Raw genomic sequence first — 27,138 nt, forward strand, 5'->3', positions numbered from 1 at the left:
GTCCCCCGTTCCGCGGCGAAGGGACAACAAAGATATATGAAATACACAATGCCATTTTAGAAAGTGGTCAAACGTAACATATGTTATATTTGGGATTACACTTTCTTAGAAAAGTAAATGGAAGCCGCGGTGGCTGAGCGGTCAAGGCGTCTGACTTTATGTGCTGGCGATTAGGAGCCTGACTCTGAGGGTGTGGGTTCAAATCCCAGATGGGACTCAACCCGAAAAGTACTAGAATCTGTACTTTACTAAGAAAGTTTAATCCCAAATATAACATATGTAACAAAGATATACATTGCAAACTGTGCAATAATTTATATCAATGCATACGACAGGGCCACTTCAAAATAACTCAAGTTACGCTACTGCATGGCTTGGATATATTCAATTTTATGTATCTCACAACCAACAACAACCAACTATTTCCAAAAATAATGCTCTCTTAAACCTATTCATAAAAATATTCGATCTTAGTGACGACAAATACTGAATTGAATTCATGATGGGATACAGATTGATTCACCAAATATGCATTTGAATCCTAACAGGTCTACTAATTTCAGTATTATACTGAGTCACAGCCAGAACAGCCAGTGGTTGATACGAGGTGCAATGGCAAAGAGTCTTAGGAAATCAAACTAAAGAACCTGTACCTGTTACTTCAGGCCATTTGGGCGCTGGGCACCGATTCTAAACAGGGCCACCATGGGGCGACCTACTTACATAACATGACCTTGAACCTCAGACACTGAAGGTCAGGGTGTGGTACTTACATCCAGGTCTCCATCGACAAAAGCGGCAGTTCGTGGAAGAAGGGTTCGTGCAGTTCTGCTGAATAAGCTGCACCTGTGAATGCAATGCATGATGTGATCAATACAAGACATGATGTCATCAATACAAGGCATGATGCATGTCATCAATACAGAGCATGATGTCATCAATACAGGGCATGATGTCATCAATACAAGGCATGTCATCAATACAGAGCATGATGTGATAAATACAGAGTATGATGTTACCAATACAAGGCATGTCATCGATACAGAGCATGATGTCATCAATACAAGGCATGATGTGATCAATACAGAGCATGACATCATCAATACAGGGCATGTGATCAATACAAGGCATGATGTCATCAATACAGAGCATGACATCATCAATACAGAGCATGATGTGATACATACAGAGCATGACGTCATCAATACAGGGCATGTGATCAATACAAGGCATGATCGCATCAATACAAGGCACGGTGTGACCAATACAAGGCATGGTGTCATCAATACAAGGCACGGTGTGAATCAATACAAGGCATGATGTGATGTGATGATCATGTGATCAATACAAGGCATGATGTCATCAATACAAGGCATGTCATCAATACAGAGCATGATGTCATCAATACAGGGCATGATGTCATCAATACAAGGCATGTCATCAATACAGAGCATGATGTGATAAATACAGAGTATGATGTTACCAATACAAGGCATGTCATTGATACAGAGCATGATGTGATCAATACAAGGCATGATGTGATACATACAGAGCATGATGTGATCAATACAAGGCATGATGTGATACACAGAGCATGATGTGATCAATACAAGGCATGATGTGATCAATACAGAGCATGTGATCAATACAAGGCATGATGTCATCAATACAGAGCATGACGTCATCAATACAGAGCATGACGTCATCAATACAGAGCATGATGTGATACATACAGAGCATGACGTCATCAATACAGGGCATGTGATCAATACAAGGCATGATGGCATCAATACAAGGCACGGTGTGACCAATACAAGGCATGGTGTGATCAAAACAAGGCACGGTGTGAATCAATACAAGGCATGATGTGATCAATACAAGGCATGATGTCATCACTACAGAGCATGATGTGACCAATACAAGGCATGTCATCAACACAGTGCATCATGTGATAAATACAGAGCATGATGTCATCAATACAAGGCAAAATGTGATCAATACAGAGTATGATGTGACCAATACAAGGCATGTCATCAACACAAAGCATCATGTGATAAATACAGAGCATGATGTGATCAATACAAGGCATGATGTGATCAAAACAAGGCATGGTGTGATCAATACAAGGAACGGTGTGATCCATACAAGGCACGGTGTGATCAGTAAGGCACGATGTGATCAATACAAGGCACGGTGTTATCAAAACAAAGCACGGTGTCATCAATACAGAGCATGAAGTGATCAATACAAGGCATGTCAACAATACAGAGCACGGTGTGACCAATACAAGGCATGGTGTGATCAAAACAAGGCACGGTGTGAATCAATACAAGGCATGATGTGATCAATACAAGGCATGATGTCATCAGTCCAGAGCATGATGTGACCAATACAAGGCATGTCATCAACACAGAGCATCATGTGATAAATACAGAGCATGATGTGATCAACACAAGGCATGTCATCAAATCAGAGCAAGATGTCATCAATACAAGGCATGATGTGATCAATACAAGGCAAACTGTGATCAATACAGAGTATGATGTTACCAATACAAGGCATTTCGTCAATACAGAGCCTCATGTGATAAATACAGAGCGGGATGTCATCAATACAAGGTATGGTCTGATCAATACAAGGCATAGCATTAATACAGAGCATGATGTGATCAATACAGAGCATGATATGATCAATACAAGGCATGATGTGATCAATACAAGGCATGCCATCAATACAGAGCATGATGTGATCAATACAAGGCATGATGTGATCAATACAAGGCATGATGTGATCAATACAAGGCATGATATGATCAATACAAGGTATGATGTGATCAATACAGAGCATGGTGTGATAAATACAGAGCATGATGTGATCAATTATTTCGGTATTTCAGCTCCCCATACTCTCTATACTAGGAAAGCCTATGTTTTGCAAAGGGTGTAAAGGGACACAACTCCGCATCCAGTTTGTGATACCCTCATCACAAGAACTGTTCAGCTCAAAAAAAAAGATTCCTATTCATTAACTGTCATGAACACTCACCTCTTCAATGCTTGTTTTGACTTGTTCAGCAAGTTTCAACAACATATTTGTTGTTCTGCTTTCTGTTGTTTTTAAACAACCAATGCGTATTACATCTGAAAGTAATGAAAGAAAAAATGCAAAATCAATAAATAAGGTACAGTCTGGCATTAAAATGTTGGGGATCTAAAATACATTTCATTTTGGTAAATGTGGACCAGTGGTTTTTAAAACACTGTTGTTTGTTTCCCACTCAAATGCGAACTTGGCAATACTCAAATATTGTAACAGTGGTCTATAAATAACTGAGTCCGGACAAACCAGTGATTGTTATTACGAGCAATGATTGGGATTCAAACCTCAACCTGCCCCTGGGCAGACACTCTATCCACTAGACCACTGAGAAAACATGTGTGGTGGAAGAAATCTGTATACACAAGGCTGGGAAGTGTTGATGACAGACTCAAACTTCCCATAGAAACCTGTCATCTTAGATCCTTTTGACCCGCAAAGATCTGGGTTAAAATGGATCTTCAGAAACCCATGCTTGTCATAATGGGCGACTAACAGAATCAGGTCGTCAGGCTCGCTAACTTGGGTTTACACATCGTATCCCAATTGTGTACATTGATGCACACGCTGTTGATCACTGGATTATCTGGTCCAGACTCAATTATTCACAGACCGCCCCCACACTCCGGCACAGCGATGACTTAACATAACATCACTGCCAACAGGCTAATTTGCATATCACGTGACCGGACTTTTCTCTTGTTCATAATCAAACACGCATATTCATAATAAGAAGAGACTGGACTCACAAAAGCTTTTCGGCGCTCCCTTCATAATGTTTTACATTGTTACATATATATTTTTCCACAACTGCGACAGTAAGGTCTATGACAGTACATATTTAGATATCAAATGGCTGCATCGTTTGCTCTTCATCAGCTTCGATGACAGCACGTGGAGCCGCACAACCTATGTAAACAAAGGATCGCTACGCAAATCGAAATAGTGTTACATGTTTTAGGATATTTTCTCAATGAAACCAAACCATTCTATCAAAGATGTTTAATTAGTTGTGTAGACTTGTCAAAAATAAAAGAGCTGAGAAATATGTAAATTATATTGAATGGACGGTGCAAGATGTGACGAATCGTCACATTTTTCTGGCCATTGGCACAGATACTATGCTGGCTTGCCGCATGGAACTCTGGGTAGGAGAGTGAGACCGCCCCCATATAGCGGAATTATTGCTGAGTGCCAAGTTAAACAACAAACAAACCAATATTAGTCAGAGGCCCAGATAAGATGCGTATCCGGGTAAAATACGCATAGAAAAGTTACAATTACGCTTTGAAAAATAATTTTTGCGTACCAAGTACCAATTACGCATTTAAAAGGTTAGATACGCAAAAAGTTTAAAACAAATGCGTACGGAATATATTTATAAAAATCGCTTGCGTAATGAAAAGTTGTACTGATAGTATAGGACAAGTGTTGTACTGTCAGTATAGGATGAGTGATTTTTTATGAAATCATTTCCATAATATATAAGTTGGTTTTGATTAGGTATGACATAAGGCAGAACATACCTTACTTAGGTGAGTAAAATGACTGAAATAGGCACATATTTGAAAGCAGTGGGTAACGGAAAATGAAATACCCACTCAACATTCATAATACCCACTCCAACAAAATACAGTGGGTACAGTACCCACATGAGCTAAATCTTATCTGGAGCTTTGATTAGTTCTTTTAAATCTTACCATATGGGGGATTCAGCAGAAACGACGGTGTTGTTCGAGGACAAACTCTAAACAACACATGAGCAACAACACAGCATGATTCAGATCCTGGTTGTCCACGAGGAAGTGATCTGAAAACAGGATTATTTTTATAATTTCAGTCGCGGCTACCTGGACACATTGAATGTATTTCATAAATGCCATTTCAATTTTGATTAGCCATGTCACGCATAATAAGCACTATTCTAATCCCTGCAGTGACTTGTCCAGATTGGTCATGTGGTTCAAGTGCACTTGCTTATGGCACAGGTGTGTTTGAGCGAGACGTTTTCTATTCTTGAGGAATAGAGCATAGGAAGTTTAGACCAGATCTCAGGAGAATGATAGGCATGGTCCGTTTGGGTTCAAATGAGAACGACATATCATAAAATAACTCGAAACTGGGATAAGTCAGAGATGCCAACCCTGAATCTAAGAAAAACGGAGTCATGACTGGATGAAATCTAGGCCTGAGCATCAAAGGTGTGAGTTGGGGGTGAGCGAGTGGTGAGCTCTGCCATTTTGTTTCACTTTCATACAGACTATGACATGCATTCAGGAAAAAGTTTGTGAAACTTCATCGTCAATAACACGCAATATACACAATCGACATCCAAAGGATCACATGCTAAGCTTCTGAATGCTTTTACCAGTGTTCACTCAAATAAATCACTGGTGACTTAAAAAATTGTACATCGTAAAAATAAATTCAGAATTTTTTCTCAAAAATCGGAGTTTTTAAAGAGAATTCGGAGAGCAGATTTTGTGTTTGAAAATCGGAGTGCTTGGGATCTCTGATAAGTGCACAAAACATAAATAAGACACAAGGTCCTGAAACCTCTGTACCCAACAGGATCTGAAATCTGACGTTTTTTGCTCAATCACGGAAAAAGTTGTTTAAGAACTTTCATGGAATATTGTCATATTTTCACGCTTCACACTGGGGGTGACAAATGGCTGGTGGAACAGCGCCTGACTAGCTGGGGTCATCTCACCTGGCTGTGCTGAGTTGCACCTGAATGTGTGTTGGTGCTGTTCCACCAGCCGTATGTCACCCCTCGGTGTGAAGCGTGAAAATAGCACTATTTCAAGATATTATATCATTCATCGTTTCCATTCGAACCCAAACAGACTATAAGACATAACTATGAGTCAGGATAAAGAAAAAACAAACTTATTTGGAATTTTATAACAACTGATCAAATTGAACTCAAAGGCTCTTTGAAATTCTCTAAAGATAAGGGAGGTAATTAAACTGTAGATTTTCTCTTTTTTCCAATGAAAAATCTCTCTGACTTGGAACCTTGTACACTAAATAACCTACAAACATTGAAGGAAGAACAATACATTCATATCTCACTTTTTGTATGTAAGAAGATTGTCCAACACAGCTTTTTCCTAAATGACACTCCTTCAGTTTCAGGCACTGGTGGCATCACATTCTCGCGGAAATATACATTTTCCCTGAAAATAGAACAATTGACATTAGAACTTAATGGAAACACTGGTCAACTGAACAAAGACTTGCAATATCATATACCAGCCAAGATGACCTTAAATAGGTTGTGATGATCATGATACACAATACAATAACAGTAACTGAATTACAACGATATTACAACATAGTATTAATAATAATATTTAAGTGTCTGGGACTCCCATTTTTGTAGTCCAGGAGCCCTGAAAATTAGTAATAATAGTAATAGTCCGCTTATATGGCGGTCATATCCAGGCACATTACTCACGGCGCTATGTACATTGAAACATTACTATCCCCAGTCACAGGACACGATCATAAGTATGAGTCCCATGGACCCTCAAATACAGGACTCAAGGTAAATCACTGATGAGCAAAATAGGATCAACATGAACAATGCTTATCACTGTCCAACACGTTAGTTCCAAATATCTCGCAAAGCATAATGCAATTCATATACAATATAGAACAAACTTTATGGATAACAACTTCTTTTTACTCGTGAGAAGTTGTTATCCATAAAGTTTGTTCTATATTGTGCTTCCCAACTTCTAAAATGCCACTCAAAGAAGCAATTCATATACCTGCATCAGAATTATATGGCATCACGTTTCTGTGGACAACATACAGCCAACCTAAATTGCAACTAAATTTATCATAACTGTAAATATAGTTCTAACTTTTTATGACTGTAAAGAGGTAAGATGCATCATACTGCTAAGAGCACCAATAACATGGAAGAACCTTTATTATCCCACCTTTTGTCAGAACTTTATTTTTGATTGGTTCATGTTAGTGGTGATCCGATTAATTGAAATAATCGACGACCAAGCAATCGATCATGTTTTCTCATAATCAAACACAAACAATTCTGGAACACTTGTTTTCATCAACAATATTTTTAACAAGGTTGGTTTTGTCTGTTACATTTCATAAGCACTACAAGCCCGTTCCAAGGCAAGATTGAATTTATCTTAAAGACGCCAAGAAATTTATGTTCCTAGCATACTAGTCATCCTTTAAAGATGTGAAGTTTTGAAAAAAAAATTAAAAATAACTACAGTCAAATACCGATGTGTCGAATCGCTGGGGACCAAGTAATTAATTCGACTTATCCATGTATTCGAGACATAGGTATGTCTATGAGGGTAGAAAAAAGATGATCCAGTCCTAATTCCTCCACCTAAGCATTTGTTTATCTAATGATTTCCATATCACTAATAGGGGCACCTTATCAGTTCCAGTCTGATTAGCACAGACAATGATTTCCATAAAATCACTAATCTGCCTTTTGAACTCACCCGTCTATGGCGGAAAGGTGTGAGCCGAGCTGGTTTGTTAATTGGATCAGTTTGCTATACCAATCAACTTCTCATTGACTGACTTCGCTTATGTATACAAGATTTTTACAAACCTGGAGAGGTTATGAATTCTTTTGAAGAAAAGTCCTCCTTGGGGTACATATAAGCATTAAAATGTCCATTTTAAAAGCCTCACGACAGTTGTAACAATATTTCAATAAAATATTTTACCAAACAAAACTCGCTATGTGTGGTGAGACCACCCCTACAGGGCCCCGTGAGAGGCCCCCTACAGCCAAGAGCAGGTAACTCTGGCTGTGTACCTCGTGACTCACTTTTCATGCTGAACGGTCAGACAGAATGAGGGGAGGTGGAGTGTCAGATTTGTTGAGGAGGACTTTTCTTCAAAGAATTCATAACCTCTCCAGGTTTGTAAAATTCTTTTCAGAAGAAGTCCTCCTTGGGGTACATATAAGCATAAGACAGACTCCCAACGATGTTGAGTCGGAGTGGTATTCTGTCTGCCTAACATACCCCTAGTTCAGTCGAAGGCACAGCCGGGCCGCCGACACAGAGAGAGAAAGTACACTCACCTAGTCACCTGACCGCTGATGTCAATCAGGCGGGGCGGGCGGCAAGGCGGGGAAAAGGAGCTCAGCCGATAGGCTATTGGTGGAATTTATAAAGGCGGACGCAAGTCCCACCCCCAACCATCAAAATGGGAGGGAAAGTATGGGCGCAGTCCAATATATATCCCTCAGCAACCCAAACCAGCTAAGCTGGTGCAGGGATGAACACAGTGACTGTAGCGAAAGTGATAATCGCTACATACAGTAAAACCACCACCAATGTGATACCACCACCGATAAAAATTGAGGAATTTATTAACACCTACACCATGAGAAAAGCAAACGCGGATTTCTAAGGCTCATTCGCTAGAGAATCACGACACTGCCCACTGGTGAGAACTGTCTGGCCAAACCGAAAGCACGCCCCGCGAGTGTTTGTCCAGCTGATAGTGGCGGATGAACGCACTCGGTCGGCTCCAGATAGCCGCTGAGCAGATCTCTTCAATGGGCAGTGCCGCCGGGCGATGCTTTGATGTCGCCACTGCCCTAATAGAATGAGCCTTTAAACCCTGAGGGATGGTTAATCCTTTGTAAGAGTAACTCAACAAATGGCAGAGACAAGCCACCTAGATATGGTCTGCTTGTTCGCCGGAAGACCAGCCTTGCCACCGCCATAACAACAGAACAGCTGCTTATCTTTCCTGATAGCAGCCGCTCGCTTGATATAAGCCTTGAGAGTCTTACGGACATCTAAGACGGAGCACCAAGAGAGGTACCGGACGATGGAGGCTGAGTGAAAGCTGGCAGTTCGATAGGCGCCAAGTTATATGAAAGGCTTCGCACCTTAGGACGGTAGGAGTCTGGCAACCGAATACTGACTCTGTCTTTGTGAAAGACAGTCAGAGCAGGATCCGCTGACATCGCGATGGATATCACCTACCCGCCTGCCAGACGCTACCGCCACAAGAAAGGCAGCCTTCCAACTTAACAGCTGGAGGAAAGAGACGACAGATCGCGGAAAGAGAGGACCGACATCCAATCAAGAACGATTGACAAGTCCCACGGGGACTAATCCGCCGGACAGTCGGACGGATTCTGTCCACGCCTGCTAAAAAGCGCTTGACGAGAGGGTGCTGCCCCAAGAGAGCACCGCCGGCAGGGATATGGAAGGCAGAGATTGCCGTGGAGTAGCCCCGATAGTAGACGACGCTAAACCGGGCTTCTAACCGAGACTGCAAGAACTCCAGTACTTCAATTACAGTTGAAGAAAAGGGATCAAGAATCCTCTGCCGACACCAGCGCCAAGCATAACAGGCCCATCTATCCTCATACTGAACGCTTGTCGAATCCCTCCGCTGGCCAGAATTGTGTCTGCAACTGGTGCAGGAATTCCGCCGCTGCGGAGGCTGTATTCCGACAGAGGCCAGGCCACCCACTGAATCCTGGGATTCGGTGCGGCGCCCGCTCTGGGATAGTAAGTCCGGTCGAAAGGGTAATAGTACAGGAGGCTGAGCCAGAAACCTGAGTAGTACCGAAACCAGCTTTGAGCCGACCAAAGGTGCAAGGAGCACAAGAAGTCGAGCTGGTTGGGTGGCAAGCTGCAAGAGGACTTTGGGAATCAGGGTAGTGGCGGAACGCCCACAGAACCCTGTCCGCCCAATCGAGCTGGAAAGCCGCCTTGGGCGATGGCTCTCGATCCGTATCCGAGAGCAAAACACCGAATCTGGTTCGTCCCCCCAGATGCAAACAGATCCACCTGGAACGACCAACAACTGGGAGATAGCCCCGAATATCCCCCGATGGAGCATCCACTGCAGGGGCCAGGATATGACGAGAGAGTGCATCTGCTCAACGCTGTCCGCCCCTGGGAGATAAACAGGCATTACCCGTGATGTCGAACTGGTCGCACCAGAGCAGAAACTGCCATGCCTCCTGCAGAAGAGACGGGAAACCGCATCGCCTCTGCTTCAGGATGTAGGTCATTGCCGCCTGGTTGTCCATCTCGAGACGGACCACACGGCCTTGAACCTGCTCCCAAGTCGCTTTGAACACCAACCTGACTGCTCTCAATTCTAGCACATTGATGTGCAGTTGCGCCGCTTCTGTGACCACAGGCCTGAGACCGACAGGGCGCTTCAGCACGCCCCCACCCTGTGAGGGAAGCGCCCGCCTGAATTGAGAGATCTGGCGATGGGATGTCCAAAGGGAGCCCCTTGATAAATTCCCTGCCAGTGTCCACCACCGTGAATGAGGAATTAGCCACCCTGGAGTGTGGAGAATCAACTCAGAACCCTGGGTGTGGACCCACATTCGAAGCTAGAGCCTGCTGAATGGGTCGCGATCCTCAACCCAAGGCCGCCAAACGATGTCCACCGCTGCCGCCATGTTGCCTAACAACTGGAGCCAAGTCCCAGCTGAGGCCCTGGGGAACTCGAGAAATTGTAACACAACTCTCTGACTTTGGTGACGCTGTCCGAGACAGGGAGACTATCCTCGCGCTGTCTCAACTCGCCCCAAGAACACCAGATCCTGGGTGGGAACCAGTTCTGATTTCTTGAGGTTGATAATCCAGCCCAACTTGGTGAGAATACTCATCACAGCAAGTGTCGCGAACTCGACTCAAGTGAGTGGCAAGCATCTAAGGAGCCAATCGCCTAGGCACGGGTGACAGCACCTGCCCTGTGACCTGGCTACCTGAGCTGGAATTAGCATGAGTTTGGTGAACACCCTTGGCGCTGTGGAAATGCCAAGGGGAGTAATTCGAAACTGATAGCACCTCCCGCCGAAGGAAAACCTTAGGTATTTCCGAACTCGGGTGCATAGGGACATGGAAGTACGCTGCCTTTGAGGTCGATTGACGTGAGCCAATCTCCCTTCTCCACAGACGAAATCACCGAACGCAGTGTTTCCATCTTGAATGACGGTACCTCTAACATGTCGTTCAGACCTTTGAGGTTTAGAATAGGTCTGAACCCTCCGTCCTTTTTGGTGACAAGGAAATAAGTTGAGTAAAAACCCAACATTTCTTGTCCCACAGGAACCATCTCTATGGCTGCCTTGTCCAGCAACGACTGACCTCGCATCGAGCACTTCCGCCTCTCTAGGGCAGCCGCACTGGAGTGCAACGGATCCCGGAGAAGGGGTGGGTCTCGCCCACTGTGGCAAGTGGCCTTCCCTGAGTGTGGACAGGACCCAGGGATTGGACGTGACTTTTTCCCATTCCGACAGGAAGAGGGAAAGTCGACCACCCACAGGGATATGTGGCAGGAGACATTGAATACCGGACTTTGGCAGTACTCTGACTGCTTGGTCTGGTACCAACAAGGGCTCCGGAGGAATTATAGCTGGGAAGCCGGGCTGACTTCCCTTCCTCTGAAAAGGCTGGTGGGGGCCGCGGGCCTTGCCCTTGCCCCCTGCCTCTGCCCTTACCCTCCGCACACTGCAAGGGCTGAGCCCATTTAACAGATTCCTTCGCCGCAGAAGGATATGGAGGAGACAACCGGGGCCGCGAAGCAGACGCGGTGAGGCTGTTCCAGCAAGGGCTTAGAGTCCTTGAAGGTTGAGACAGCCTCCGCTGCCTCCCCGACTACTGTAGCTGCCCCGGGAACAGGGTAGAACCCATCCGAATGGCAGCCAGCAGAGCCTGTTATGCGGGCAGGCTTAATACCTCGCCACGAAAGCCACAGGCTTAACGGAGGCCCATCACCGCCGACATCATTTGGCAAGCCGACGCACCTGATAGAATCGCTACCAGATGTGACTGTACCTCCGCTAATTGCTTAGCCAAGGTGGAGGGAGACTAATCTTCTCCACCCCACCCACATCCAGTAGTTGCCTCTGCAACACCGGAGATGTAGGCGAATGGATCGCCACTTTGAGGCATTGAACCGCATTGCGTATTGCTCTTCAAAGGATCGATAGGCGGATTTAAGCGCTGTAGCTGCTAGTCGTCGGAACGGGCGGAAGCCGGCGACCTTGCTTGGCTGAAGCCATAGAATTACTCGATTTAACCCCCAGGGCTTAATGGATGCGTAAAACACAATCGCCAACCACTGGGGATTGTAGAGGCAAGTCTCCCCATGAGGTACCGACGGTCAAGTTCTGGCAAATCAACCTGGACCTGGTACCACAGAGGAGGGGTTGATTACTTCAGACAAGACTGAGGGTAATATACGCAGCCTTGTGTCCCCCACCTTGGTGGGAGCAAAAGCCTCCCCTGGGAGGCTTAAACTCCTGAGGGTCGGGTGCCAGTACTGACCACTACCTGGGGCAGGACAGAAGCAACACGCCCCGCATCTGCCTCAGGGACGACCGAGCTTAAACCAGCAGGCGCATCTAACTCCTCCCGACTCCTCATCCTCCTCCATAGCCTCCTCGAATCGATCCTCAACGAGTGAGGTCTCTGTTTCCAGAGAGAGCTCTGAGGGATCATCCGAGGGGTCTACAGAGAGGGACAAAGGCTCGAGCAGAGCCGGGTTGCCCGCACACCCCACCCAAGACTCGAGACTGAGTCGCTGGGTGCCGCGGATGAGGAAGAGCGCGCTGGGATTCCTCAATGGTAGACAAAATGATCCAGACACCGAATGGCCCGCCAAGCCGGGCGCAAGCGTGGGACCACCATGGCGAAGCGGCAACTACAGGGACTGCCAAACTACTAACTATTGGATTCAGACCCCGAGCCAAGGCTCGGGCCGGTAGTAGTTACTACAGCGAGGGGTGGCCAGCAACCGAGATAAAACTCGAGCCGACGCACTCGGACAGAAACCCCCACACCAGAGCCTAAGCTGAGGTTGGGAGCACTGCCCGCCATAGACCCGACACACACACCCGCATCTGGTCGGACACCACCTCCTGTCGGAGGCCAGCCATCGCCAGCCACCAGAGTGTGGACCGAATCCATCTGCTTCTGCAATATATCAGAAAGTAAATCAATTGTTAGCTGGTTAGAAACAGGGACAGGAGGGGAAGGTGCCTGTGATGTTGAGGGGATGGCAGGTGAAGGAGCCGGAGGCCCCGCACCTTCTTCACCGCTTAGGAGCATCCCCTCAAAGAGAGGAAGCCAAGCCTTCTTTTCTTTGTTTTTATCTTTGTCTTTAGGCTGCTCCTGACCCTTAAATGTCCCCCCCGCCTGAAGTAAGGACGTAGAACATGTAATCAGCACGCCTGGACTTGATGAAAGCGGGGAGAAAGCCTGACACATAGAACAACCTTTGTTCGCCATGGGCTTCCTCCGCTAAACAACGAAGCAAACCAGGTGGCGATCCTGAGGCTAACAAACTGCCGCTACAGGTGACACACCCCTTGGGCTGCAAAAAACAGAACCACGCTATGATAATAGCAAGGACTGTACGATATACATAATATAATATGCACACAACAAAACAGAACAAAATACAACGCCCGGGCGATATTTTAACTGCTACAGCAAAGCTATTAATTACTAGCGTAAAGCCATAATAGCTGCTGAATTGCGCATATATAGGTGACAAAGAGCAACATGTGTGAGCATTAACGCAAACGCCGCCACTTAAAACACTCAAGCAAAACTTACCTAAAGCCTGAAAAAAGAGGAATTTAGGCAAGTATAATCTACAAAATGAAATATCAGCCCTTTCACAACCCGACTACAAGGCTTTTTCTAAAGCCAGGAGAAGGAAAGCAAACGGAACCCCGCGGTCCGCCATCTTGCCTGCCACGTGGCTGGAGACAGCTTAACACGCCGTAAAGTTACAACAAATCATGAATGAAAAAGTCATACAAAGATTCCAGCTAGCTCGAAATAAAAAAAGGAACCATACATACAGGATTTGACTCTATCTCACTCATCCTTATTCAGATCTTGACCATGCAAACGCACTCTACACGGCCTAATTTTACAGCATGAAAAGTGAGGTACGAGGTACACAGCCAGAGTTACCTGCATAATGTTTTGAGTTGTAGGGGCCCTCTACGGGCCCTGTAGGGTGGTCTCACCACACATAACGAAGTTTTTGTTTGGTAAAATATTTTATTGAAATATTGTTACAACTGTCGAGGCTTTAAAATGGACATTTTAATGCTTATATGTACCCCAAGGAGGACTTCTTCTGAAAAGAATTTTTTCCGGTTTAAAATAAACATTGATAAGACAAAGTTGATTTGGATTGGCTCCAAAAACGAGTAGTGAATGAAACTATTGAAGAACTGCAGAATGGACTGGACTGGAAACATTTACTGGGTATAGTACTATAGTACAAGGTATAAAGCCATTTATTCCCCTCCCGAGAGAGGTTCAAACCCATACTCACTATAACGCCTCTTGTTACCTCACAATTTGCCTACTGGCAAACAAGGATAAGTTGAGCACGACCTGACAATTGATTTCCTTATTCCAGATAGCATTGAACGCTGACCCAATGTTGGCAAAACCATTGCCAACGCAATAACGCTTGAATGCTATCTGGGTATTAGCATGTATGAATGCCGCCGACTGGCGCGCCATTGTGGTTTAATGGGCCCCAGGTTGTCCGCGATCAAGTGTAGCTGATGATGGGTGAGAGAGAGACAAAACCGTGGAATACATTCTTTCTCCATGTACATAATAACATTGTATGCCACTTCTCGGTCTGAGAATGTATTATCTGACTTTGACATGCTTAATTCTCTCGAAAAATATATCTATACATCCGAATATTACCGACCAGCTGCACCGACCACGTGAGAGTCTTATGAGCAAGGCCTGTGCAGCTACACGTGGAATCAATTTCATCGTCATGCACTGCACATGCGCTAGCCTACATCTGCTCTAACTTTCACAAACCAAATGGGTTTGCACATTGCCATGCACCGCCTACTTCTCATAAACACGTTCTCTGCGCCAGTCCAACTTATCCTTGTTTGCCAGTAAGTTCCAAATTCTAATAATGACTTACTCGTTAGAATCCTCATCTGTTTTGGGGTCTTCTCTAAATACAGATCGGCATAGCCTACAACATGAAGATCACACACATTAAATACCAGTGAAGATCTGGATTGGAACTGGTCTTCAGCACGCCCATGTTTGTTGCAAGCCATGAACTGATGCAATCGGGTGGTCAGCAGGGGTGGAATTAACTTTACAATTGCTAGTGTACTCCAGTACAGGGCACATGTAAAATCACTTGCCCTGATAATTTTTCCGCTATATACCGGCTGTTTTCTTGTTGATTTTTTATAAATAAACAACATAATTAACATTGGAAAGTCAACTGGACACTGGTACAGTGTGATATACAAATTTGCTTGCCCGACAGAAAAAAACACTGGACTCGGACGTCGAGCAATGGGTTATTTCCACCCCTGGTCAGGCTTGTTGAAATGGTTGATCTAAGTCATCGAATCCCAATTGTGTAGATCAATGCTCGTGATGTTAATCACTGGATTGTCTGGTTGTTATTTGATTATTTACCGGCCGATATTATACAGATGGAATATCGCTGAATGCAGTGTTGTACAACAACCAAACATACACCAGGTGACATCTGGCCTTATAATACCTTAATAGTCGTTCCATTCGCGTTCTAGAGGTTGGTGTGACCGCCTCCGTGGTGTAGTGGTTAGAGCGTCCGCCCGGAGAGCGGAAGGTCGCGGGTTCGATCACTGACCACGTCATACCAAAAGACGTCAAAATATGGTACTTGTTGGTCCCTGCCTGGCGCTCGGCATTAATGGGTACAACAAGGACTGGTCGACTCGGAGTCAGTATAATGTGTCTGAGTAGGGTATTCATGCTTCACTGCGGCATGGTATCTCAGTGGGCTAGCACTATAAAACCAGCTTCAGTCTGGGCTAGTACAAGCAGCCGCACATACACATACACACGCATGTACGTCGTCATATGAGTGAAATATTCTCAAGCACGACGTTAAACCCAATTTCACCTCACCTCACCTCTAGAGGTTGGTGAGAACAGGTACTCCATCATGGAGAATAACTTACAGTTTATTGCATTTAGTGTTGATTAAGTATAGACTACGAAATAGATTCATATTCCAACTTCAAAATGATGTAAGAACCTATATATCGATAAATATTTTCTTTTTTAAACATTTCTGGTACAATGGACAACAAAGATATTCTGAAGTTATTTGTTTTTGTTTGTTTGTTTAATGCCGCACTCAAAAACATTCCAGCTACTCCAGTAGTCAGTAAATAATTAAGTCTGGACCAGACAATCCCGTGATCAGCAACATGAACCCAGCATTGACATGTATGGGTTCCTGAAAACCAATTCTGAACCAGATCTTTACGGGTCCAGTGTTAGCAGAATACAGAGAAAAATCAAACAACAGTGTTGCATCCAACCTTAACATCCCCCTTATCCATTACAAGAGGGGGACCTGACACCAAGCAGGGGGGGATCACATACTGACTGCAGATAGGAATTTACTGTAATGCTGACGCCATCACAGCAATGATATAGGTGAAGAAACCACTTTGGGTATTTGTCATGAAAAGAGAGAATAACGAAACTGGTTTGGTTTAACAAACGGAAGATTATATCAACATGATTCGCGGTCTTGCTTACATATTTACCAAAGATGCTTTTGATTTGCGATATGCAAATGTGTACACGAGACCCACACGTTATGCAGGTGCATGAGTTGACATAATATGATGGGTATGTGGTCATTTATATTGTGTGAGATGTGGCACATCGATTTTCATTTTTTGAGGGAGATGTACGTTAATAGGGGTGAATCCCACAATTGCGCAGCCTGGATGCAACACTGAACAAGCTGGAATACTTTCTAGTAAGTATTACCCAAATATGATATGTAATGGGTTTGTTACATCTTGAATGCCATATTTTTTAAAGTCTTGGATGTGATAACTATCAAACATAAATTTAAACAGAGTGAAATGTCAACAGGTGGGCCTACTATTTTCATCCTTGACAGATTTTGTTATTTAAAGTGCTTACTTTTCAAATGTGTGGAAGAGAGCGGACACAATACAGTAGTTTTTCTCCAGACTAAGCAGATGTAGCCGGACGGACTCGCTGACAACTACCCTCTCTTTCAACACTCGCATCCTCCGGAAGAACTCTGTGATGCTGAAACACATCAAAGTACAAACATGATGACTGTCTACCATGTTTAGTAAAATCTTGGATCACATCAGGTAGCCTAGTGGTTAAAAGCCTTCTCTTGTCACGCTGAAGACCCGGGTTCAATTCCCCACATTGGTACAATGGGTGAAGCCCATTTCTGGTGTCCCCCGCCATGATATTGCTGGAATATTGCTCAAAGCGGCATAAAACTATGCTCACTCACTCGCTCAATTATGACAGGAGTAAGGACTGACATTTTTTAACAGGATTCGTCCAGAGTAGTACACACAACCATACATAACAAGAAGACAAAGTCATCAATATCCCCCGCAATGGCAAAATACTCTTCATGATTATGTCTACGAGTTATGATTATGTCAAATATTTAGGTGTGTATATAGAAAAGTGGAAGGAGAGTATTGAAAGGTTTTTAAAGTTCTGCTCCAGAACGCAGCACTATCACTAATTTCAGTCTAAGTCAAACTTGTTGCCATGGAAACGCCAAAAATATTTTATTCAGAATTCCAAAACTACCAAAAGGCACCAGTACACCACCAGATCTATCTATGTGCCAAGTTTGGTGAAGAAATATTGAACGGTTTTAGAGTTCTGCTCCGGAAAAGAGCACTACCACTAATTTCAGTCTAAGTCGAACTAGTTGCCATGGAAACGCCAAAAATAATTTATTCAGAAATCCAAAACGACCAAAAGGCACCAGTACACCACCAGATCTATCTATATGCCAAGTTTGGTGAAGAAACATTGAACGGTTTTAGAGTTCTGCTCCGGAAAAGAGCACTACCACTAATTTCAGTCTAAGTCGAACTAGTTGCCATGGAAACGCCAAAAATAATTTATTCAGAAATCCAAAACGACCAAAAGGCACCAGTACACCACCAGATCTATCTATATGCCAAGTTTGGTGAAGAAACATTGAACGGTTTTAGAGTTCTGCTCCGGAAAAGAGCACTACCACCAATTTCAGTCTAAGTCAAACTTGTTGCCATGGAAACGCCAAAAATATTTTATTCAGAATTCCAAAACTACCAAAAGGCACCAGTACACCACCAGACCTATCTATGTGCCAAGTTTGGTGAAGACATATTGAACGGTTTTAGAGTTCTGCTCCGGAAAAGACAAATGTGCACGGACGGACGGACGGACGGACGGACGGAGTCCATTTTAATACCCCCCGCAAAACGCGTTGCGGGGGATAACAAGGTCTGTGCCTAGTGGTTAAAAGCGTTCGCTAATCACGCTGAAGACCTAGGTTCAATTCCCCACATGGGTACAATGTGTGAAGCCCATTTCTGGTGTCCCCTGATGTGATATTGCCCTAATAGTGCTAGAATAGGTGCCTCAGTCTGATAGTGCCGGTTCGAGTCCTGAATGAGACTGAATCCAAAATGTACTACAATCTGTTCTTTCGTGAGAAAGTGTAATCCCAAATATCTCATATCTTACATCTGACCACATTCACCACAGGTATTGTGTTTTCAGGAACACTTAGATTTAAATCTTGGATAAATCTCTGATGGATAAATCTCAATGGCTGCCAATGACATAAGCTGACTCTTGTCAGGTGAGCTTCAGCCTTCTTGTACTGTAACCATGGTAACCATTGACTTACTTGAGGTTGGTGTGTTGTAGCAGGTTGGTGAGGGTGATGCTGGGATTGCCGTCAAGGTAGCCGCACTGCAACTGGGGGTCTAGTGGACCGTAGGGCATCCTAAAATCAGAGATAAAACTCAGTCTAATATGTTTATAAGACTGAATAGTGAATAGGTTTCCTGAATGCCATTTCAACAAAATAAAAGCAAGAAGTGATAGTCCAAAATGTTCAGACACTCGTCATGCAGAAGACCCGGGTTTGATTCATCACATGGGTACAATGTGTGAAGCCCATTTCTGGTGTCCCCCACAGTGATATTGCTTGAATAATGCTAAGAGTGACCTAAAACTAGTGGTGTTCCGATTTAATTGAAATAATCGAACATTGGTCGCAGTGACCAAACGACCACGCAATCGATCACATTTTCTCATAATCGAACATAAAAGATTTTGGAACTACTGTTTTAGTCTTTGAAATACTTGACGATGGAACATATCTTAGAAGTTGTCAGGTCCTGAAAACATGTTTAATTCTTAGAAAAGTCACTTCACTAACTGAAAAGTCATGACTGAATATTTCTCTAAGACTCCAGGAAGTTTATGTTCATGATATATTAGTCATCACTTCAAAGTAGCAAGTTGCATCATGTTATACATATCTACAATAACAACCTGGATAGGAAAATCTGAAAAATGACGCTAACCAATTTTTTTTCGATGACTGTTCGTTGGTAATGAAGCAATCATCAATTGTGAAATTTCAACCAATTCCCAACACTACCTAAAACTAAACTCACTCACACTCAAATGTTTTTCTTGTAAGATAAAGAAACATGTTTGCTTGTGTTTGTTTGTGTTTGTTGGTTACACATTGCACTCAGTAATATTCCAAGAAGGCATCCCGTTAATCATCAAGACCGGAGACAAAAATTGACCTGCCATCAGGCTGACATGTGCTATACATGCTGGTGGAGTGAACCCACTGTAGGATGCACCAGTGTTGATAGATTGAACCCACTGTAGTATACACCTGACTGAGCCCACTGTAGTAGACACCTGACTGAACCCACTGTAGTACACACCTTACTGAACCCACTGTAGTATACACCTGACTGAACCCACTGTAGTAGACACCTGACTGAACCCACTTAAGTATACACCTGACTGAACCCACTGAAGTATACACCTGACTGAACCCACTGAAGTATACACCTGACTGAACCCACTGTAGTAGACACCTGACTGAACCCACTGAAGTATACACCTGACTGAACCCACTGAAGTATACACCTGACTGAACCCACTGAAGTATACACCTGACTATACCCATTGTAGTATACACCTGACTAAACCCACATTAGTACACCTGACTGAACCCACTGTAGTATACACCTGGCTGAACCCAGTATACTACCTGACTGAACCCACTGTAGTATACACCTGACTGAACTCACTCTAGCATACACCTGGCATAACCCAGTATACTACCTGACTGAACCCACTGTAGTATACACCTGACTGAACTCACTCTACCATACACCTGGCTGAACCCAGTATACTACCTGACTGAACCCACTGTAGTACACACCTGACTGAACCCACTGTAGTACACCTGACTGAACCCAGAGTTGACAGCACTTACCTCGAGTCCACCATCGCCATGTACAAGGCACATGTGAATAGGTCAAAATAAGAAGACTGAAAAAGAGAGAAATCTTTAAGATCGCATCTTTAATTCTTGTATATCTTATCTATAACTCTAGCAGATCTCATCTTGTATTCTTGTATATCTTATCTATAACTCTAGCAGATCGCATCTTTAATTCTTGTATATCTCATCTATAACTCAAGCAGATCTTATCTTTAATTCTTGTATATCTTATCTATAACTCTAGCAGATCTCATCTTTTATTCTTGTATATCTTATCTATAACTCTAGCAGATCGCATCTTTAATTCTTGTATATTTCATCTATAACTCAAGCATAGATCTCATCCTTACTTCAAGACGCTGGTCCCCCCTTTAACACCTGCTGACAGAAAAGCACATCTCACCTGACCCTCCCCAGGGCTGCTCCCCATCATCAGACACTTCAGTTGGACCAGAGCCTTTTTCTTGACATCCTCTGACAGCTCGAGCTCTTCACACAACTTCAGAAAGTCAGTATCCATTTTCTGAGCTGTAGGCACCTTGGTGTTTTCCTTGGTCATATCTGTGCCCTGGCTGCAAAACAAATACACCACTGTTTGACGTTCACCAGACACTCATTTTCAATGGTTTCAATAAAAGATGCACAATATTCTCAGCTCGATTTCTAACACTCGATGATCATGATCAGACAGAGACGTAATGTGTATGTGAGACGGCCTACTGTCTCTTGTTTGTGAGACAGGTACGCTCTATAATACTAAGTGAAGAGTTTGACCCTAATTAAATCAATCACCGAGGAACAAAGTGTGGTGGTTAAGTGCCAGTCGTGAATAAACAGGTTTCTCGGTCTCGGTCTTTGATACTGATTGGACTTTCAGACATATACTTGATGTAGCTATTGTTCAGATTCTGAATAAACTGCTGTACACCTATTCTTAAGGTGTGATAAAATTGAATGAAGATCTTATTTTTCCAAGTTATTCTTGGGTTGTTGGAACTGAAATAAGGATCCGTAAATGCTTCGAAATTTTGCAATTGAAATAAAAATGTAACCATGTACATCCCTCACAATAACGCTCTTCGCAATACCGCGGATTCGGTTAAACCGCGGGGTAATCCGTGGCTCCCATAAAAAAAGTTGCCCAGTGATCACACATATTCACATCATCAAAAATAGCACACCAACAAATCCGCTGTTGAGCTCTGGTTAATCACGTTGTAAACTAGTGAAATTCAGTGCCGATTGCAATTAACAATGTTTATCGTACATATCCATGTTTCTTGAGATGCTTAAAACATGCAGAGTTCCAGCTATATGGTTGTGGTCTGTAAACAGTCTGGACCACACAATCCAGTGATTGCCATAACAAGCATTGATCTGTACAATCGGGATACAATCACATGCATGACAAACCAAAGATTTTAACAAAAAGGATGGGATGCTGAATACTAATTAAATCTAACCCTGTTCTTTTCAGGTCTAAAATGGGATGTGTTAGTCACCATATTGCCCCATGAAATCTTGATACATCAATAGGACTGAGACGATTCACCGCGATACATTTAAGTTTGATACAGCTATCGTATCGTGGACTGGTGTATCGATATAAAACGATACACAACTTTTTTTTCAAAACAGTATTATCTTAAACATGTTACAGTACTTATTTAGAGAAAAATACGCAAGTATGATAGAGTTACTTGTTTGTTTATTACAATAGTGTTATTGTTAAACACAAACAACTTGAAATAAATTATTTTAAATCTTGATACTGTGTCATTCTTTCACGGTGTATGTATTGTGATACGTATCGTATGTAAAATATTGCGATATGTATTGTATCGTGACATAGTGTATCGTCCTGCTCTATACATCATCTCAATCATTTTTCACATACGTCATACTGACATATCCATGCCATATTGTCATACTGAGAACATGGTGAAGGGGTAGTCCAGTGGTTAAAGCATCACTCATTAAGCTAAAGACACAGGTTCGATTCCCCAATAAGTGCAATGTGTAGCCCCTTTCTGGCGTCCCCCGGCATGATATTGCTGGAAAATAGCTAAAAGTGGCGAAAACCTAAACCCACCCATTTGTGCTGTTGGGAGGTTGAATTGAACAGATTACTCTTCATTAACAGTATAAAATACAAGAACAAAACAGCTTGAAATGAAGGGACAGGTATAATGTAATACTAGTTGGTTTTGGCAGCTTGATTCTTACTGTGACAATTTTTTAATGAATTTGTTCAACCATCAACAACATATAGGTACATGACACGGAATCGTTCATTCACTGCCAAGTGGTGTTTATTAATTAACTAATAACATTGTAACAATTTCGACTTTTAACATGCTAAATGAATTGTCAAAGTTCAAGTATGTTTGTCCATTGATTAACCCCATACAGAGGGAGGTGGTCTGTAAATAATCAAATCCGGACCAGAAAATCCAGTGATCTATGTAATTGGGGAACAATGACATGGATCACCCAAGTGATCCATCTGACCATTAGTCACCTCTTACGACAATTATGGGTTGCTGGGGACCAATTTTAGCCAAGATCTTCACGGGTCCAAACACAATGCAGGCATGGCTTAAAATCATAATGACTTAAATAGTCACATTTATTTCCAAATAATTTTTTTAAACCAAGGACAAATGTGTATAACTGACATATATCAAGTGATATACTTTGCACTGACATACTCAATACACAGTGAAAACTATCCATACCTAACAAGACTGACAACTTGTGCTTAAATATACAAAGGCAAAAACAATTATCCCAAATCACAAAGTGTTGTCCAGCAACTTGTGTCTAATAAAACTCTGTGCACTGATAAATTTGACTTTTGTGTAATAATTTCAGGGTGTTTAAAATTTGAGTCTACATCCTGAAGAACAGTGTTGACTAACCAGTAATTGAGTCTGGACGATACAATCCAGTGATCAACATCATGAGCATTGATCTGTGCAAATTAGGATACGATGACATGTATCACCCAAGTCATCGAGTCTGATCACCCAGTCACCTCTTACAACAAGCATGGGTTAGTGGAGACCAATTGTATCTCAGAACTTCACAGGTCCAAATACAAAGGAGCCATGGCTTAAAATCATCACAATTCAGTCCCATGGATGAAGAATCTGAGACGATCTTCTCTTGGTAAAAGCAAACATGGCACAGTTGATCACCACTCTCTGACTCATCTGATTGCTGATAAATTTGTGGACTTCAAAATTCTTGTTAATACTGACTGAACATGGAGTATTTGCGGCATTTCTGATTAACTGTGTAAAACAAACCTTATAATGTACAAAAGTCAGGTTTTTCCTGTGTCTGTCCTTCTAAACTTCAAACTTAGAAAGATTTCTTAACTTCAGTCATTCACAGCTTATTGGTGTTCTGCCTGTAATCGGTGGCAGTGTGCATGTGCCCACTGTCTTGCTTTAACTCTAAGCTAGAATAAATCAAACGTAACCTGGTGAATACTAACAAAATGTCTTACCGTCAGCGTTAAGATCTAAACATGGATTGACTGTTCTCTTCGAAGTTGAAATAATTTTTACAAAGAGATCGGTGAAAATTTGTCAAAACACAAACAAGGGAAGTAACTCTATTTACTAGGAAGCGAAAGAGCTCACCGTTCACCGGGTTATTTTGTCATCCTTAAATTGAGATCAGAAACATATACGATTGAAATTTATGTATTGAAATATTGCCTATTCATATAAAATAAAACATAACAGAATGGAGGGTTTCCTCTGCCCGACGCAGTTATTTTGTAATATGATGCAAGCAAAATATTTAGTTCACCCCAGTACAGTTCTCACAAATCCAATAAAACGGAGGGTATAAGATCGCGATCGGCCTACCTATTAAAGTAAAGATAATGAAAATATTACGTACACATTCGGTTCAATACCAGTTAATCAACTTTGACGACCGGTTGTGAAAACGACAGGTCGAAAGTGGGCAGGTCACACATCGACAAGTTGTGCGAGCAAATCAACAGTGCTCGACTGGGATAACCTACCCTGAATCCTGCGAACTGGCGTCTCTCTCTTCTAATTCAGTCGCCATATCGATTAACCGTTCCACAATCAATCATATAAAGTTTGATTTGGTGTATCTGATCATCGATTAGTCCGAAATGTTTACAATGATTCGGCACATCACAAACTTCATCCATGAAAGATTACCCGCGAAATTGTAGGTTACTACACAAATCGGACATTTTGATTGGCTACAGCTGACCCATGCGTACGGGGTCACCTGAGGTCAAAGTTGACTTCGCGCTATAATCTGGATTCTGGAAGCTGATTGGTTCGTTTTACTTACAGCGTTTACTATGCTGAACTAAAACAGGTCGATACATGTCGTCAGTTTTCAACGTGGGTGTTTAAGTGACCGAAGAACAGGATAAGCATACTCACAAAGGAGGATTATTGCTATCATTTTATGGCATTTAATATTTGGCATCATGAAAATTGTTTTGTTCTTAGGTAAGACCATTTTGAGTCTGACAAAAGTTAATAACAGCTAAAACTCGCCATAATTGCAAGGTTTTCGTGGCCTAACAATACCAAGCAACGTTAACCTATCGATTAGAATAATGATTTATGTGAATCATAAATAGAATTCAGAACTCCTAAGCGAACATTTGTACCACAATCGTTTTCTTTTATGTGACTGCTTTTTTGTCTACGAATCTTTCATTCCATTGTTTTTTGAAAAGGCTACCCCTGTTTTCCTTGTCAGTTTACTATTTACCATATACTCTCTGATGTTTTTACATAATGTATATTCATTTACTGATATCTCAAATTCGGTGACATATATCAATAAAACCAACGAATGTTTAGATACCATCTATCTAATTCTTGAAAAATCACATTCGCCTTATTCGCCTTGTGAAAGGCAAGAATATTTTTAAGTTTCCATGAAAGACTGATAGAAATATGGATGTATATAATATCCATGTATATTCATGCCTTTCCAACTTCATGTATGTTTTCGAAGCATAGGCTTCACGGGGCGGTGGGGTAGCCTAGTGGTTAAAACGTTCGCTTGTTACGCGGAAGACCCGGGTTCGATTCCCCACATAGGTACACTGTGTGAAACCCATGTCTGGCGTCCGCTCTTGTGATATTCCTGTAATATTGCTAAAAGCGGCGTAAAACCCAACTCACTCACTCTCTTATTACGTTGTATACTCGGTGTCAGGTTGATGAGAATAGTCATGAAACTTAAGCCCAATCTACATTTAAGGTCACAACAGACATCTCAGAAAAGGAGCAAAGCGAATCAAACCGGACATAAGGCATTTAAACAGTGTGCCTGAGTAAATGGTGCATTCACGTTGCGTTTAGAAAATTGCTGAGTGATTGAAAAATCATGGAATGAAAAGGACACTGTTACAGCACAAATATTGCCAAATACAAATGCAACATTCATTCACTGTGATTATGTGTTATTTATTCGAGTTCCTTTTTGCATCACTGTCTAGAGGCACGTTAACACCCCATCCCCCAGTCCTGGACCTTAAACCTCCCTGTCACCCATTCATTAATTTATTCATCCACCCATTGTTCATTCATTTTTTTCCCACAAATAAACACTTACAGCTTGTTCAGCTTGACCTAATCAAGTGAATACTAATGCATTGCGTGACCGTGTCACAACTGGTTGGGTCTATTATTGTGAAGGGGTGCGCCTTTGTCAGCTGATGTCCAACATGTCCGAGCGACAAGGTCGCCGTTTGACATCTCAGTGTCGAAAAATCGCCAGCAATGTCCTTACTTTTTTTCCAAAACAAGCTACAGACGGTTTTATGTTTCCTATTCGGGCTTTTAGGTAGCGAGCAGCAGCAGCAACAGGAGTTTCCAGTTCAACCCTGGGTCGAAAAGAACTGGGTGGAGAGAGTGATAGCGAGTGTGAATCGGATTGTGAAAATAACAGACTTTACGTTGTAAAGTTAGTAAACCAAACCAGATAGCATATGACTGTAAAAACAATTTAATTAAAACATGAAATGATTGTTTTTTTAGTGTTGGTTTCCGGGACAAGTTCTGTAACGAATCCATGTATGTATGTTTCGCACGAACGCAACAATAACAACATCCTCTGTTCACTCGACCAGCCGTTTGTGCCATTTGACCTCCCGGGTCATGCATATGTAGAGTAGCTCAGGTCAAGCTGAACTCCCTGTAATGTCTTTAATACACATATTCTTAGTCTGCAATACAACAGTATAGCATTGTAAGAGTGAGGACAGCTGGTCCTGTCGTCCTCAAGAAACACCTAAACATCATGAAACCATGAAGATTTGGAGTAGAACTGGTCTCCAGCAACCCATACTTGTCTTGAGAGGCGGCTAAGGGGATCGGGTGGTCATGACAGGACTCGATGACTTGGGTGATACATGTCACCGTGTCCCCATTGCGTGGGACATCGATGCTCATGAGTGTCCAATCATTATCAAACACAGAGACCGAGAAACCCGTTGATTCTTGACTGGCTTCCACAGCAATTCATTTAATTATGGCCAAGCTCTTCACTTAGTACCATAGAGCACATGGGTTCGAATCACTGTTTGGACAATAATTTTTTTTAAAATAATAATCTAGATTTTCGCAA

The 27,138-nt window shown here is 42.7% G+C and overlaps 2 protein-coding genes across 2 annotated transcripts in view; both read right to left on the reverse strand.

The window, feature by feature from the left end:
• Positions 1–3,513, reverse strand: part of LOC124261083 (retinoblastoma-associated protein-like) — a 46,468-nt gene extending 42,955 nt beyond the window's left edge. Inside the window, exons 1-2 of the mRNA XM_046695402.1 lie at positions 3,488–3,513; positions 774–846 (exon numbers count right to left, since the gene is read on the reverse strand). Coding sequence (XP_046551358.1) covers positions 774–846; positions 3,488–3,513 — 99 coding nt within the window. The remainder of the gene's footprint in view (positions 1–773; positions 847–3,487) is intronic.
• LOC124261093 (retinoblastoma-like protein 1) lies at positions 798–20,923 on the reverse strand. The gene is made up of 9 exons (XM_046695414.1): positions 20,897–20,923; positions 20,485–20,540; positions 18,862–18,960; positions 17,103–17,234; positions 15,073–15,126; positions 6,175–6,278; positions 4,797–4,906; positions 3,046–3,140; positions 798–846 (listed from the first exon to the last, which is right to left on the reverse strand). The coding sequence occupies exons 1-7, from the start codon at positions 20,921–20,923 to the stop codon at positions 4,809–4,811; spliced, it is 570 nt and encodes a 189-aa protein (XP_046551370.1). The 3' UTR covers positions 798–846; positions 3,046–3,140; positions 4,797–4,808.
• Between the last annotated feature and the right edge of the window lie 6,215 nt (positions 20,924–27,138).

Source organism: Haliotis rubra, unplaced genomic scaffold (genome assembly GCF_003918875.1).
Source record: "Haliotis rubra isolate DU_JTF1 unplaced genomic scaffold, ASM391887v1 Scf789, whole genome shotgun sequence".
NCBI classification, from domain to species: Eukaryota; Metazoa; Mollusca; class Gastropoda; order Lepetellida; family Haliotidae; genus Haliotis; species Haliotis rubra.